The sequence below is a fragment of the Podarcis bocagei genome, assembly GCF_964188305.1.
Source record: "Podarcis bocagei genome assembly, chromosome: 9".
Lineage (NCBI taxonomy): Eukaryota > Metazoa > Chordata > Lepidosauria > Squamata > Lacertidae > Podarcis > Podarcis bocagei.
The window spans coordinates 61,925,547-61,940,615 of record NC_138134.1 but is presented as its reverse complement, the minus strand read 5'-3'; the positions used below and the strand labels follow the sequence as shown (position 1 = coordinate 61,940,615).

General features: G+C 39.3%; 1 protein-coding gene and 1 long non-coding RNA gene across 3 annotated transcripts in view; both read left to right on the top strand.

The window, feature by feature from the left end:
- SMARCAD1 (SNF2 related chromatin remodeling ATPase with DExD box 1) overlaps positions 1-12,265 on the top strand; it is a 45,730-nt gene extending 33,465 nt beyond the window's left edge. For both annotated transcript variants that reach the window (XM_081206975.1, XM_081206976.1), the window contains 15 exons: positions 641-843; positions 1,360-1,450; positions 2,681-2,780; positions 3,211-3,270; positions 3,445-3,520; positions 5,177-5,312; positions 5,616-5,753; positions 6,056-6,151; positions 6,334-6,451; positions 6,592-6,713; positions 8,096-8,284; positions 9,310-9,428; positions 10,069-10,251; positions 10,622-10,731; positions 11,720-12,265. In XM_081206975.1, coding sequence (XP_081063101.1) covers positions 641-843; positions 1,360-1,450; positions 2,681-2,780; positions 3,211-3,270; positions 3,445-3,520; positions 5,177-5,312; positions 5,616-5,753; positions 6,056-6,151; positions 6,334-6,451; positions 6,592-6,713; positions 8,096-8,284; positions 9,310-9,428; positions 10,069-10,251; positions 10,622-10,731; positions 11,720-11,781 — 1,803 coding nt within the window. In that variant the 3' untranslated portion in view covers positions 11,782-12,265. The remainder of the gene's footprint in view (positions 1-640; positions 844-1,359; positions 1,451-2,680; positions 2,781-3,210; positions 3,271-3,444; positions 3,521-5,176; positions 5,313-5,615; positions 5,754-6,055; positions 6,152-6,333; positions 6,452-6,591; positions 6,714-8,095; positions 8,285-9,309; positions 9,429-10,068; positions 10,252-10,621; positions 10,732-11,719) is intronic.
- Positions 3,527-5,049, top strand: LOC308594443. The gene is made up of 2 exons (XR_014011484.1): positions 3,527-4,375; positions 4,556-5,049. It is a non-coding gene; the product is annotated as an uncharacterized lncRNA (long non-coding RNA).
- Positions 12,266-15,069: the final 2,804 nt, after the last annotated feature.

The following is a 15,069-nucleotide window of genomic DNA, read 5'->3' as shown; positions in this document are numbered from 1 at the left end:
GATGTGAGATAGCTCACCCTAAAAATGCATGATCAAATTTCTGATTATATACACAATGAGTGGTATTCAACTAAGTTTTACTTGGAGTATACCCATTGAAATTAAGTTACGAGGTCCCCTAATTCAAGTGGTTCTACTCTGAGCAAAACTTAGTTGCATACCACCCATTCATATTTTGTGTGGGCAAGAAAATGGAGATAACATGCTATTCCAGTTTTGGTTTTTTTAATGAAGGCAAAGGCGATCTGACAATCACCCAACCACCACCCTTCTAATCTCAACGTTACCTGTTTTTCCTTTGTCTCAATCTCAAGCATTTTTAAGATGGCAGCTGAGTTTTCCATCTTCACATTGCCTTTGCCTGCTCAGAAGGAACTCATTCTATGTGGGGAGGGTTGCTGGAACAAAATATCGAAGTAATAAAAATGTGTTTACCAATAAGTAAATCTTCATAAGCTTTTAGATGTATGCCTACCATTGCAATTTTAATTAATGAATATCATAGTATTTTGGAAGAATAATTGAGTAATCTGGGGCACCAAACAACAACACCAAACAGGCTCAGTTTGATTTTGCTGTCTTTATGATTGAGTAATGCCTTGCTCTCTGCACTCTCCCCCCCCCCCATGATCTCTCACAGTTCACAAAAATGTGCAAGACCAATGGGTTGTCAGAAGATATTATATGGAACTGCAAAATATTACTAAGAGAGAGAGCCGTCGTGTTACAGCTAATGAACAAATGTGAAGAGATCTCAAATAAACTGACCAAACAAGTGACGAGGATCACTGGAGATAGCGGAAGCGGATGGAACATTGATCAGCCTTCCATTCTGAATTCAAGGTTGGTAGGATTGCTCTTAAGTGAATGTTACATAAGTACCATAAAAGAAAGGTGTATGTAATAGTTGCTAGAAGTTTGGTTTCTAAATCCTCGAAGTCTAGATGAGGAGACTGGTTTTGAAAAATGTCCAGCACCCATTGTTCCCTATCCATATGAAGCAAAACCACTACCCTCATTCTCTCTCCTTGTGAAAATTGCATGTTTTGAAATAGCTAGTCCAGAGGTCCCCAACCTTTTGGCAAGTACCTTTGGAAATCAAAACTGTCATGAGCACCACTAAATAGCTATTTCACAGAAGAAGAAAACTAGTGATGCTTAGAACCCCCTCCCTAACGGGCAGAACGCACATTCACATCCCAAATGAAAGACAGAAAAAAAAGGCAAGCCATCCAAATAACATAAAAGCTCCAAATACCTTATATTAAAAAGTCCTGTACTACATTTCTGGTAAACATCAGGTCATTAGATTTGAGTTTCCATGAGTGGTTAATGGTGCATTTTCTTCTTTATTATCAGCATGGAGCTGAAGCCTTATCAGAAGATTGGTTTAAATTGGCTAGCACTTTTGCACAAGCATTCGCTAAATGGCATATTAGCTGACGAAATGGTAAGTTGACATTATTATCACTTCAACTAGTGATTACATTATAACTGCATGGCCAGTGTTAGCAAATTATCTGAGTCTGGCCTTAGCTAACTAGGAAGACTGCGATCTAATAGAATAGGAAATGGTAAGGTTTGCTTCTGCTACTCAGTAGCGAAGTGTTTAGTAGGAGAGACTAGCTTGTGGCCTGTTACACAGTTTTCCAATAGTTTTAATAGCTGAGCCGTTACAAATGAATCAGGATGTGTTGATAGTAGCAATCATACATGCACATGGTTGGGCATCGGAGAAAGAGATCCTCGTGCTGTTCTAGAAGGAAAGTGAGGAAAGAAATTCTTTGCTGCCCCAAAATGATTTTTAAGTTTTCATTGTCTCTTGGACAGGGGGATGTTCAGTGGGTGGTAATACTGTTCTGTGCTGCTAGCAAGAAGGGAGTGAGTGATTTTAACGTTTCTGAGTCTTGCCAGGGGTTACAGACTATGTCCATTCCCCTCCCTCCTTGAGTCCTTGTGACAGGTGGAGCCTTCCTCCAATGATCAACTACTTCCCTTGAGCTTGAAGTCATGGGTGCTTTAGCTGAGATTCCTGCATTGCAGGAGGTTGGACTAGATGACCCTTGGGCTTCCTTGCAACTCTACAGTTCTCTGATTCTATGAAGCATAGTCCCAGGTCTGAGCCAGAGAACCTTGAGTGGCAGAGATAGACATTGAGGGAGCGGCTCAAATGGTACCTTGTGCTTCACCAGGAGGAACAGGGGTCTCCATAGGACTCCTCAAGTTAGATCCCAGGAGAATACTGGGCAACCTTTGCCTCATTGGCTAGTGATATTCCATTCCTAAGAGGAAGGCCTGTGAAGGGACAAGGTTGGTTGCTGGGGGTTGGACTAGATGACCCTCGTGGGCTCTTCCAGCTCTACAATTCTATTATTCTAAGGTCAAGGGGTGTATACTAATTGTACCTGCTTATGTACTCAAACCACTTGCTGGCTCCTATGTGATGGATAATGTGAGGACCAGAGGTTTTGACCTGCCTCAGTCAGCCAAACCTGGTTACGCGGTTCTTAAAGAGTCGGGTTTAACAACATAATATTTTTTGAATACAAACCTCCGTTTTTCAGTTTTAAAACCCAAAACTAGCTTGATAAATATTATGGGCTAACATTTCATTGCTTAACTTTATCAGTACTGTAAAGGCAATAGTATTTTATTTTAAATTATCTCAACTTTTACACAGGGTTTAGGAAAAACCATTCAAGCAATTGCATTTCTGGCATATCTTTACGAAGTGGGTGATGTAGGTCCACATTTGATTGTAGTGCCTGCGTCAACAATAGGTAAGTGAGGAATTTATTTTCTTTTTTTTAAGGCTCCAATTATAAACAGGCTTTGCGGGATTAAAAATCAATAGCAGCTTACTTCAAGTAAACATGTATACTATATATTGCATTACTATAGCTATGTGTATATATTACTTTTTCTTCAAGGAAGCTCAGGGCAGCACACAATAGTGCTTCCCCAACTAAACTCTCAATTAGATGTGTTGGAATGAGAGATAACGACACTGGATGAGTTTCAGAGCTTAGTGGGGTTTTGAACTGAGGTGTTCTTCAATGAAGTCCACTCTTTTGGCTGTACAACAGCGATTGTAATCCACACAGTTTTCTTGACTTGTAGTTTAGTAAAAACAAAACTGGGACTAAAATTAATCTGTATGTACACATAGCATACGTCTGTAATCATTTAATTCATTTCTTAAAAAAACAGATAACTGGATAAGAGAAGTGAACCTGTGGTGTCCTGAACTCCAAGTTTTATTTTATTACGGTAAGAAATTATATTGTTTTAAAATAAAACATTTGTAGCTAAAATGCAGACAGTACGACTTTTTACATGTGGGTATCAAAACTCCCTAAACAACATTGTGAATTGCAGAGATGTTTGAGGCTTTATAAAGCCATTCTCTAGAATTGGGGAAAAATGAAGTCTATTTCTGTCTAGGCTCGCAAGAAGACAGGAGGCATCTCAGAATGGATATCCATAATAAAGTTGCAGATTTCAATGTCATTGTGACAACGTAAGTACAAGGACTGTGTGAAATTTAGCCACTTGCTGTTTCCTAATCAGGCACTTCTTTCAGACTATACCACATGCTGTTCAATTTAAATCTGGTAAGTCAGTCCCAAACATACCTATGCAGAAACCAGGCTGGGGCTGTACAGATGGGAATAAGCTTGATTCTCATTGCCTAGGATCACATGGAACATGCTTTTTTACTCCAGTGGTATCCCCACAGGCACCCCTTCCCCTTCTTCTGTACAGGCAGCTTTCCACTCGCACAGGGATTGTGCTCCTGGCTGCCACACAGATCAGCGGGACACATGTAAGTCCACCCTGTTCCGCCCCTTTGCAGCACCGAAAACAGGGTGGGTGCTGATTGCATGCAAGTGGGTTGGTGCCTGTATAACAAAATGTTTATTGTTCGCTCCTTTGGGAAAAAGAAAAAGAAACGTTACATTGGGGGAAATTGTTACAGCGAAAAGACCTCTGTTCTCATGGCACTCTGTGCTCCAACCCCTCCCCACTCACAGGGGTCCCAGAGGGGCTTATATTGTGTGTTACTTGGCTATGTACAGAGCATGCAGAGATCGTATTTCCCTCCAGGAGTATGTGCTATATAAAATATATTTCTCCATACACAATAAATTGTTGCTCATAATGTTGGGTATTTTCTAAGACTAAGTAAAAAAGTCATTATAGGATTTGGCATTGGGGAAAACCAGGAAGACGGTATTTTGGCAACACCAGTCTTTTTAACCACATTGTATATAGTAAGTGCATGCAGAGGTGTTGTCTGTAATAGTTGACAATTCATATACAACAATTAATTGCTGGGTTTAGACTTTCCTCATTTGATCCTAATTTCAGAGTCGTGTGCAGACTATTGAGTGTTACTATAAAACAGTCTTGGCACTCAATACACAATTTACCACTTGGGAGTATCCTTCTATGTGTAGGAAATGAGCTCTGTTCATGTCATGGAAATACTGTTCTACGTTTTGTGCTACAGCATTGCATGAGAAGTGAAATGAAAACAGGATATTCTTGAAAGCAGTGCTGTAGCACTGTGCAAACTCACTTGCCCAAATGTTTGCTGAATAGTACCAGCAGTTACTTTCCTTCTGCTCACGTTTCCTTGGATCTAACACAGGGTTAAGTTGCTGTTGCCTCTAGATTCGGTGGAGGGCATTACGGTGAAAAAACGCAACCCTATGTTATCACAGCAGTGTCACCTGGCCTTTCTGGATGTCAGAATATACTGTATTTGTAGTTCAATTTTTCCCTTCTGTGTTAAATCAACATGCATTGGGGGAGGGATGGGAACAATCATGCTAGCTCTGTTCCCATCCACCCTCCATGAATTGGAAGAATAATTTCTGAAGCAAGACTCCTGCACTACTAATGAAGGCCTCTTCCATTATTTAGAAGCCTACCATATTGTCGGACACATACACAAGTAGGAAAGGTCCCCTGCTGAAGAAGTCCCCCCCCCCAAATTCGTGGAGGGCAATGGGGGCAGATTTGACACACCAGTCTTTGCTTCCCCTCTCCTCATGTGTTGTTTTTACACAGAAGTAGAACACCTGAATGAGGTGTGTGTGTGGGGGGGTGTTAGAGAGAGAGAGAGAGGGAATATCTAGAGATATATGCTCATAGTTCATTCTCTTGATAGGTATAACTGTGCAATTAGCAGTCCAGAAGACCGCAGTCTGTTTCGTCGGATGAAAATTAATTATGCAATCTTTGATGAAGGTCACATGTTAAAAAACATGGGTTCTGTTCGCTATCAACACCTGATGACAATTAATGTAAGATTTTGATGCTCTTTACTACTCTTGGTACTTTCTAGTAAATGTTGCCTTAGGTTTTCAAGTGGTGTTGTGTCAGTAAAATTGTGTTAAAATGAGTTGCATCCTGATTTTTTGCTTTACAAAATTAAGCTGTAACTCTAGGCACACCTGTCCTGGGTTTATAAGGGTAATGATAAACTGCAGTTAGTTTGAGACTATTTGATTGCTCAACAGTAAAATCATTCTCCTGTTGAAATGTCATTTTGAATAGATGATCTCATTTTATATCTGCTAATGGCTTTCATTTATTTTTGAAAATAGGCAAAAAACCGTTTGCTGTTAACAGGGACGCCAGTGCAAAATAACCTTTTAGAACTTATGTCGCTCTTGAATTTTGTCATGCCACGGATGTTCAGTAGTAGCACTAGTGAAATTCGGAGGATGTTCTCTTCTAAAGCAGTAAGTATATTTGAAAAACATTTTTATGATTTTCATGTACATTTTTCACAATGAGCGCTGTCTTTATAACTTATCCTTGCAGACCACCTAAAAAGTCATTATGTAGTCTTCATGCATACCACCACATAATACCCCTGTTTTGTGCTAGTGGAGCTATAATAAATGCTTTAGAAATCACAACCATTCACTACAAAACATTCACATTCAGAACATTCCTTTTTATTAAATGGTAAAACTCTTTCTCAGCATAAAACTTGATTGCATCCACTGTATGCAATTCAGCATATGTTTTTCCTCTCTAGAAAGCAACCGAGGAACACAGTATATATGAAAAAGAGAGAATTGCACATGCCAAGCAGATAATAAAACCATTCATCCTGAGAAGAGTAAAAGATGAGGTATGTTTGGTGGTTTGTTTTTGTTATTTTTAGCCTATACTGGTTGCTTTAGACTAACTTAAATCACCTGAACACAGGTTTCTTTGAACAGGAACAGCCTCCAACACAGTATGTGCTGGTTCTAAGTCTAAGTTCAAACGCTTGGTAGCCAAATAATTCAAAACGTTGTTTTATCCCACCAGGTCCTCAAACAGCTGCCTCCCAAAAAAGATATTGTTGAACAGTGTGAAATGTCTGAGAAACAGGAAAAGCTATACCAAGATCTGTTCAGCTACTTAAAGAAATCAATTGACAGTCATGGTGCGTTGGTGTTTACATCTTCCTCTGTTACTTTTATCATATATGGAGCAGAAATACTGAACTATTCTATTGTTGTGGGTATATTAATAGAAAATATCCACTGGACATATACATATATATCATTTGTTTTCTAACCCTAGAAAAGAATTCAGAAATGGGCAATGTCATGATGCAGCTAAGAAAAATGGCCAATCATCCTCTTCTTCACCGTCAGTATTTTACAGCAGAGAAACTTAAAGTGATGTCAAAACTTATGCTCAAGGTAAAGTGTTGGATTTGAATAATCCAGTAGGCTCTTGGTGCATTTTAATTTGGTTATTAACAAATTGGTATTTGCACCAAATACTTATTGTTCAACTATGTGTCCTGCATTTAATAAATTATATCATTTAATGTATCAAACTATCAATAGAGAATAGAGAAAGCTTCCTTAGGAAAGCATTGCTGAAATTCTAAATGTGTCACAGATTGAGGGATGAAACAAGACAAAGGGTCCAGTTTTCTGTGATCTGGCCACACTAGAGGAAACAGATGGGAAACTTTAAAAATAATTTATCTCTGTATATGAAATTGAATATGTACCAAAAACATGAAAACCACAAGTAATATTTAGATGTCAATATTTAGATGTCAAAATGCAACCAAATAAAAACCAGTAAGGCCAAACCCTTTCTCTCCCCCTCCTCCAAGTTACAAGACTAAATAATTTTGTAGCACCTTAAAAACTGACAAATTTATTGAGCATAAACTTCGATGGACAATAGCCTCCTTCCCCAGATACAAGAAGTTCTAAACTCTGTGCGTGTGTGTGTGTGTGTGTGTGTGTGTAATTAAGGAAGTAAGTATAACATTAAACAGTCCAAAGAACAATAACACTTTGTATGTGTTCACTTTCTCTCCCTTTCTCTTCCCACTCACACCCCAGCAAATATCTCATAAGAACCATTCTTCACTTGAGCAGGTGGATAAGGGAGGAGTGGGGCAGTGCACTGTCCCCCTTTTTCTCCTGTGCCACCACTTCATCGTAGAATACAGTTTTTTCTGACCTTTGTTGTAAACTCACATCCTGCTATTTGGATTATGATTGCTCTTGGGAAGCATGGTTTTCAAGGCATGTGTGGTATACATAGCTAACAAGGCAGGATTTGGCCTTGCCATTTCTTGGTTGCATCACATTTGTACAGAAGTTGACATTCCAATCCAATCCCTATTCTGCCAGGTCTGAGAAATAATTCTTCAACTGCTAATTGTACTCATATGAACCACACTGTAGGTAGTTTTATAACTCTGTGTATACAAATGTCACAATATTTTCTCCAGCTCTAGGATTAGTCCTGATTTTCTACTGAAAAGACAATCATAAACATTTTTACCTTCTGTATAGGCACGGCACACATGTTCCCCCCCTCCCCCCCAAAAAACCCTATATTATCTGAGAGATGAGTGGGACAGGGAGGTGATTGTTGCCTATTGTCAGGCTTATTCTTTTTGTTCTAACATGTTATGACTATTGAATGCATCTAAAATTTTCTAACAGCACTTACACTCAAAAATCCATTAGTAAACTTAGAAAAGAAAGCCTGAAGAAATATTGGTAGTTCCTAAATAGCTTGCTTCATTTTGATTTATGATTATTTGTTTTAGGAGCCTACACACTGTGAAGCAAACCCTGACCTTATATTTGAAGATATGTCTGTGATGACAGATTATGAATTGCATTTGCTTTGTAAACAGTATGCAAATATTAATGACTTCAAGCTTGAAATGGATCTAATTTTGGATTCGGGAAAATTTAGAACACTAGAGCGCATTTTGTCTGAATTCAAAGAAAAGGTTTGTTCTAAAAGTATATTTTGGACATTCTAGAACATACATCTTACACATAAATGTGCTGATATCAGTTGTGCTGTGTTTTAATGTCACTAAATCCTGTAGAAAGCTGTTTGAGTGTTAGGCTTGGATGTCAGAAGACTTACCTCAAATTCCCGGCAATATGAGGATGGATGGGAGCCAGAAATAACCCTAGTCAGAGTTCAGAAGTCAGCAGATTCCTTCCCCTCCACCTCCCCACCAACACCTTGGCTTGTAATTAACCCTGATTAAAGTTCTTGCCTGCTCCCCAAATTACCCTTTGCTGGTATCTGCATAGGATGGCCTTCTCCAACCTGGTGCCCACTAGATGTCATGGAACTTTTAACTCGCATTATCCCTGACGATTGACCATGCTGACTGGGGCTGTTGGGGGTTGTAGGCCAAAACATCTGGAGGACCCCAGGTGGGGGAAGCCAGCAGGGACTCAGGTTTTCATCCTTCACCCTAAATTGGCACTCCATTGTCCTTGAAGAGTAGGAAGCAGACCTATGTAACAAAAATGGACTCAGATATTGTTCAAATATTTGTTGAATTTGTTGGCTGTTGAGTACTCAGTCAAACAAGAAATATAAAGGCTTGTTTTTAAAACACTTGAACTTTCCCGTCTTGAGATCTAAAATACACATTGAACTGCTGAAACGTGGTACTTCAGATCACAACATATTGTTGTGCTATGTAAGCCAAGGTAAAGTAATTGAATCCTGGGGCATTTTCTCTCTATTCCCGTGTTTCATTGCGAATATACTGGTTGCTCCAAGTACAGTCTTGCCTATGGCTTCAAATCATTACTCAGCACTTGTAAGTTTGCAGCCCGTAAAAAGGCCAGCATGCTGTTTATCTCCTGATTGTTCCATAGTGTTGAAGAGAATTTGAATCTTACACAAGGTGGCTTTTGTTCAAGTGCCAGAACTCTACGGATACGTATAAAACAAACTTTCAGGTGCATGCATGGGTTTTTTCTTAAATACTGCTCTTCCTTCCTTTAGGGTGACAGAGTTGTCCTGTTCAGCCAATTTACTATGATGCTAGACATCCTAGAGGTTCTTCTGAAACATAAGCAGCACCGATACCTGAGGCTGGATGGAAAGACACAAATTTCAGACAGGTAGGTGAAACTTCCACAAGAACACAAGGAAGCATTATCAGGTCCAACTAATAGTCATTTCTGCCTCTATTCGAGCTTGACTCTGGGAGGTACTGGGAATTAGAGGAGATCTATAAAACAGCTCAAGTTAATGAAAAACTCTTGAAGCAAGATGGTTAAAATTTCTTCCCTTCATATAATGCATAGAATGAAAGGAACTGGAAATAATTGCTATAAAGCCTAAAACAAAGATAATAATTACACAGTGCACAGTTGATTGAGCTAACTGTAGACATGCTGTCTGGAAATCATAATATAAATGACTAATGAGCGCCGAAGCATGGAGCCTATACGTGGCTGAATTCTCTGTACCCCAACTAGCAATTGACAGAGCAATGTTTATTCAGAATGAAGACCCACTGTGTTCCAGCAGAGTTCACACTCGGGTTAGTGTACATGGAATTGCAGTCTGAATGTCTGAACTAATTCCATCGAAATGTATTGCGTGAAAGAAATATCCATAGGGTATGATCTAAAATGGTTTGCTTGTGAACATGCTTGACTTGAGCATACCTATGTGTGTCAGCTCAAATAGTTGAAGGCAAAACAACAAGAGGCTTGTATACTGAAAACTGTTTTGCTTTCTCTCTCTTTTTGGTAGGATACATCTGATAGACGAGTTCAATTCAGATATGGGTATATTTATCTTTTTGCTCTCCACAAAAGCCGGTGGTCTAGGGATTAATCTGACCTCAGCCAATGTGGTCATCCTCCATGACATTGACTGTAATCCTTACAATGACAAGCAGGCAGAAGACCGATGCCATAGAGTAGGACAAACTAGGTAAGTTTTTAGTTTATGAGGAGAAGCTTTAGTTGTAAACAAAATAAATTATCCACAATAAACTGCATCAAGTATTCTAAATCTTTAGAAGGGATTTTTTTGTGTCTAGAGGTGTAAGCAAGCTGGTATAACTGGTATAGTGTTGGATAAAACTTGAATTCATTTCCCATTAATTTTATATTGGAATATTATTTTTTCACAGAGGTGTATGTGATGAGACACTTACAGTCTTCATTAAAAATAATTAACGTGCAGGCACTGTTGTTATCTGTAGAACTGCTGGAAATTTAAATGGAAATGAAACACTGATGACAAAATCGGGATTTACAGAATTGTATGAACAAACATGTTCTTTTTATTTTATTTTAAGAGAAGTGAAAGTGATACGGCTCATAAGTAAAGGGACTATAGAAGAATCCATGCTGAGAATTAGTCAGCAGAAATTAAAGCTAGAACAAGACATGACAGCAGCAGATGCAGGTAAGCTCTTGCAGCACCATTTTGAATATGCTAAGTAGAAGCAGCTCTGGGCCCCAAACTGTGAGAGAGTTCAAAGAAATACAATATTTAGGTTCATTGTGCCAGGAGACCAGTGGGGAAGAGAAATAAATAATTTATGGGCAGTTGAAGTTGTGACTTTTTGGGTTAAGATGTTAAAAAATAATGCAAGAAAGCAGAATGTGCAGTTAAAGCAATATTTAATTTCACCAATTTGTCAACACATTGCAGCGCTAACAGCTGGTGCAATGGCAGATTTATCACAGTACTTTAAATATAATGTATGTTGGAAAAGGTCTCTTATATTTCTCATGTTCAGACATACATCTAAAACACTGTTTTGGAATAAGAATTCTAAAGGACAAGAATTTAATGGGGAAGGAATTTAATGGGAAAACAAGTAGCGTATTGCTGTTTGACAAACTTGCGAATTCAGTTCCAATGCAACGCATTCCTTGCACCTTATTTCCAGAGTAGAAATCTCTTGTTGATTAATGGATATCTGAAGCTTTTCCAAAGGCAGGAGCCTGGGTAGTGTGCTCAGTGTAGTATTTTGAATACTAGCCCACTGCTTTGATGTCTTTCTTAAGCATTATACCACTTTTTCACATCTAGCTGGATGCTAGATGCTTGCAGGCCTGATATTTTACTGTGCCACCTACCATATTGGATCACAGCTTGTGCAAGCATAGTATCAGGCTCAGCACAACAGTACAAAACCTAGAGACTTGCATGGTTTGTGTCTCTAGTTTTGCAAGTACATATCCAAGCTACTCTTTACATCATTAGTTCTTAGTCATAATGTAACACCCAAATTGATTTGAGGTCACTTGGACCCCCCACCTTAAGAAGTTGCAGAAGGGGATGGATTATTATTGCTTGCAGGTTTTTTAGCTGTGTAGAACGCTGATTATTTGCATGAAATGCTTCTTCACAAATACACCTCTGATGCATTCTTTTTATTTTGCAGGAGAAGAAGGGGCCATTCCAGCAGATATAGCAACGCTATTAAAAGCATCATTAGGTCTCTAATAATAATATAAAGAAAAGTGTTGTAGATATCTTTTTAATTTGAGGGGGGAAATTAAAATGTGGTGCTTCAAGAATTTCTTGTTATTAAAAACATTTGTATGGACATTTATAACTTTTTGTAATTTCCTTGTATTACTCATGGTATAGTTTCTTTTCCTCCCCACTCTGCTCCTCCGAAGCAAAAAGTAGAGTTGCCACAAAAATGTAGTGCATAAAATGCCACATAAGCTATCTTACCAAGGCAATTTTAAAATGGGATCCTAGTTTGAACTGAACTGCTAATGCTTAAAATTGTTCCATATTTTTGTAATTATTTCTACCTCCAAATATATATATAGAACCTGTCTATTTCACTGGATGTGTGGGGTTTTTTTTTACATGTGCCTTATTTGAAACGCCCATATTGTTTGTCTCTCTGCTTGTTTTTATTTGAAGTACTGTAATGTTTTGTATCAAATTGTTCACAAAATAAAAATTGAACCTTCGCTGATGGTGTTTTGGTAAACGGTTTTTTGAAACCCAGAAGGAGTTTCATTTCAGCTGGGAACATAATGTCATCATAAGTTTAAGTTCTTCAAATATACTTTTTATTAAATATGGGAGAGTTGTGCTGAGGTTTTCTGGGCAAGGAATTGGGCAAAGAATTCCAACTGCAGTTGGTTTTAGAAAGTAGTGGACAACAGATCTGTTCTCCAGAAACTTTGAAACTAGTGAATCACATTTTGTTTTGATGTCTTGTACAGATTAGTTTGTCTATAGATTATATAATAACATTTACTGACTTTCTTACAGCTTTTATTGTTTATACATAGTTATATTGTGGATAAAAACTTTCTTGAATTTTGTTGGGAATAAACAAGATTATGATAATTGTGAAGTGCTTAAAATGTTAGGTTGCTTACAAAATACATAAAAAGGGCAGGTTATACCCAGTGGGTTTGCAAGCTAATCTAAATATATGTTGTTACCAGGCTCCTATGTTTTCATTGCATGGATATGTCTCTTCCCAATCTCTTCCTCCTTCCACAGCCCCAATATCTCAGTCACTATTTATTTTCTTTATTTATGATATGTATTATCCTACCTTCAGAACCGTATGAGATCTGCATAAGTCCACAAGGCAGCTTACACATAAAACAGTGTTAGGAATATGACCAATAACTAACTGAACTCCCCATGACACATACCCACCAACAGGAGAAAAATAAGTTGCACAATCAACTCACAAAACTTGTCAGCATGTCAAAACTTGGATAGCAAATATGCTGCCCTTCACATTTTATTGGACTGTGGCTCCAGCCAACATGGGCAGTGATCAGAAATTATGGAAGTTGTAGTACAATAAGGCAATAAGTTTTCTGCCCTTGTTGTAAGCCAACAACATATTGGAGGAGTGGGAGGAGGCAAATTCTGTATAGGAAAGCCTTTTCATTTTTATTATGTTTTTATATACGGTATGTTGGAGGCTGTCCAGAATGGCTGGGGCAACCAAGTCAAATAATGAAATTATTATTATCTCCCAAACTCTTGAAAACAAAATTGTGTCTCCCAACCTTTGGGCTGATGTTTGAAAAGGCCCTGATCAATTTCACCAGCCACAATGGGCAGGGTTCAAGAGGGCACAACTCCACAAGCCCCTTTCCACAGCATTGGGCCTCATAAACTAAAATTGACCCCACAGAGTTAAGGAAGACATAGCAATCGGCACCTCTGCTTGAATTGGAACCATATTGGTAGCACATAAATTGCTCTGAAGTCAAGCAACTTCATCCTGAAAATGATGAAGCAAATTATCTCAGCAGGCTTCTGAGACACATCTGCACCAACAGGTGAGACCAGATTCCAGTTGACCTGCAAAAGCATTGCTGGACTGTTACTTGAGGACCCATTAGAGGCCATGAAAAAAAGAATTATTCGCTGCCCTTATTGATGCTGTAAACAGTGATTGTTGGGCCTTGGAAGCAAGTTCTACCCCACCAGTGCTCTGGCTGTCATCCATCTTGTTTCATCACACAGAATTCACTAGAATACCAGAGGACATTGCGGACTCTACAGCACTGGAGAAGGTCACTCAAGAGTGATTGTGTCAATAGTCCTTCAGAACTCACCATTCCACAGTGAGATGAGAGCCTCAACTGGATCACCTCCTCTTTCTACTGGAAAGTCTCCCAGAGCATCCAGCGATCCATCGTCAAGTCTCTGAGCGCAGGCCATCTTAATTGGTCCCCCACTCTTGCAGAAGGAACAGTTTATGAGGAGCGAACCATCTGCAAAAGGCATCCACGTGAAGTCCCCCAGGACGCTTCTGGCTGTGTGCAAAACAAACCTTGTTTCTCTCACTGGTTACACCATAACCATGGTGGAATGCATGCAGAAGGCTCTGGGTTCAATTCCCAGTGTCTCCAGTTTAAAAAATTAGGCAGCTGGTGTTGAGAGAGACCCTGGAGAGCCACTGCTAGAGTACACAACACTGGTTGAAATGAACATATAATATGACCTCTTGTAAGGCAGTTTTTTACAAAAACACAATATATAGATGAATGTCTGAGCTGTCAATTATTGTCTTTCAGGTCACAAACTGAGCCCAGAAATTTTTTCTTTTTTCTTCCTGGAATTTGCTTGTATATGGCTGACCAATGCTGGTCTCACTGAATGAGAGGAACCAGGCTCTAGATTAGGAAGGAAGATCCTCCTTAATTCTCCAGTGCAGTGTAACCCTGGCCCTTGATTCACATGGCCATACACACGCAGGAATATCTCCACATATTCCCCTGCCAAACAAATGATTGGTAAAATGACCCTGGGGCGGGGGGGGGGGTGGAGCGGGGGAGAGGCCTGACTTCAAAAATTCTACAAGATGCTTGTTGCAAAATGCTACAAAGTGTGGCCGGCTTCATTTCTCCCAGAAGGTGGCAGCATTGGAAGTAAAGTGAAGGAGGTCAGTGGGAAGAAAGTGGAATTAATTTGCAAAAAGAAAGGGAGATGGTCAGGAGTGTAATCAAAAACATTAGGAGGCACCAGTGTGTGGACCATGATCATAGGAAGATGACTGAGGGCAGCCACCACTTACACCGATCTTCACCAGCCTAGTGCCTTCCAGATATTTGGGGCTCTGACTACCATGGCCATGCTGGCTGGTGCTGATTGATGCTGTAGTAGTCCAAACCATCTGGAAGACACCAGCTTCCTTTAGTCTCCTGCCTTTGATCCTCGGGGGGTGGAGCAACACCTGCAGGTTTTGCCTTTGAACATTAGGCTAGTTTTACACACACTTCTCCTTTCTCCGTC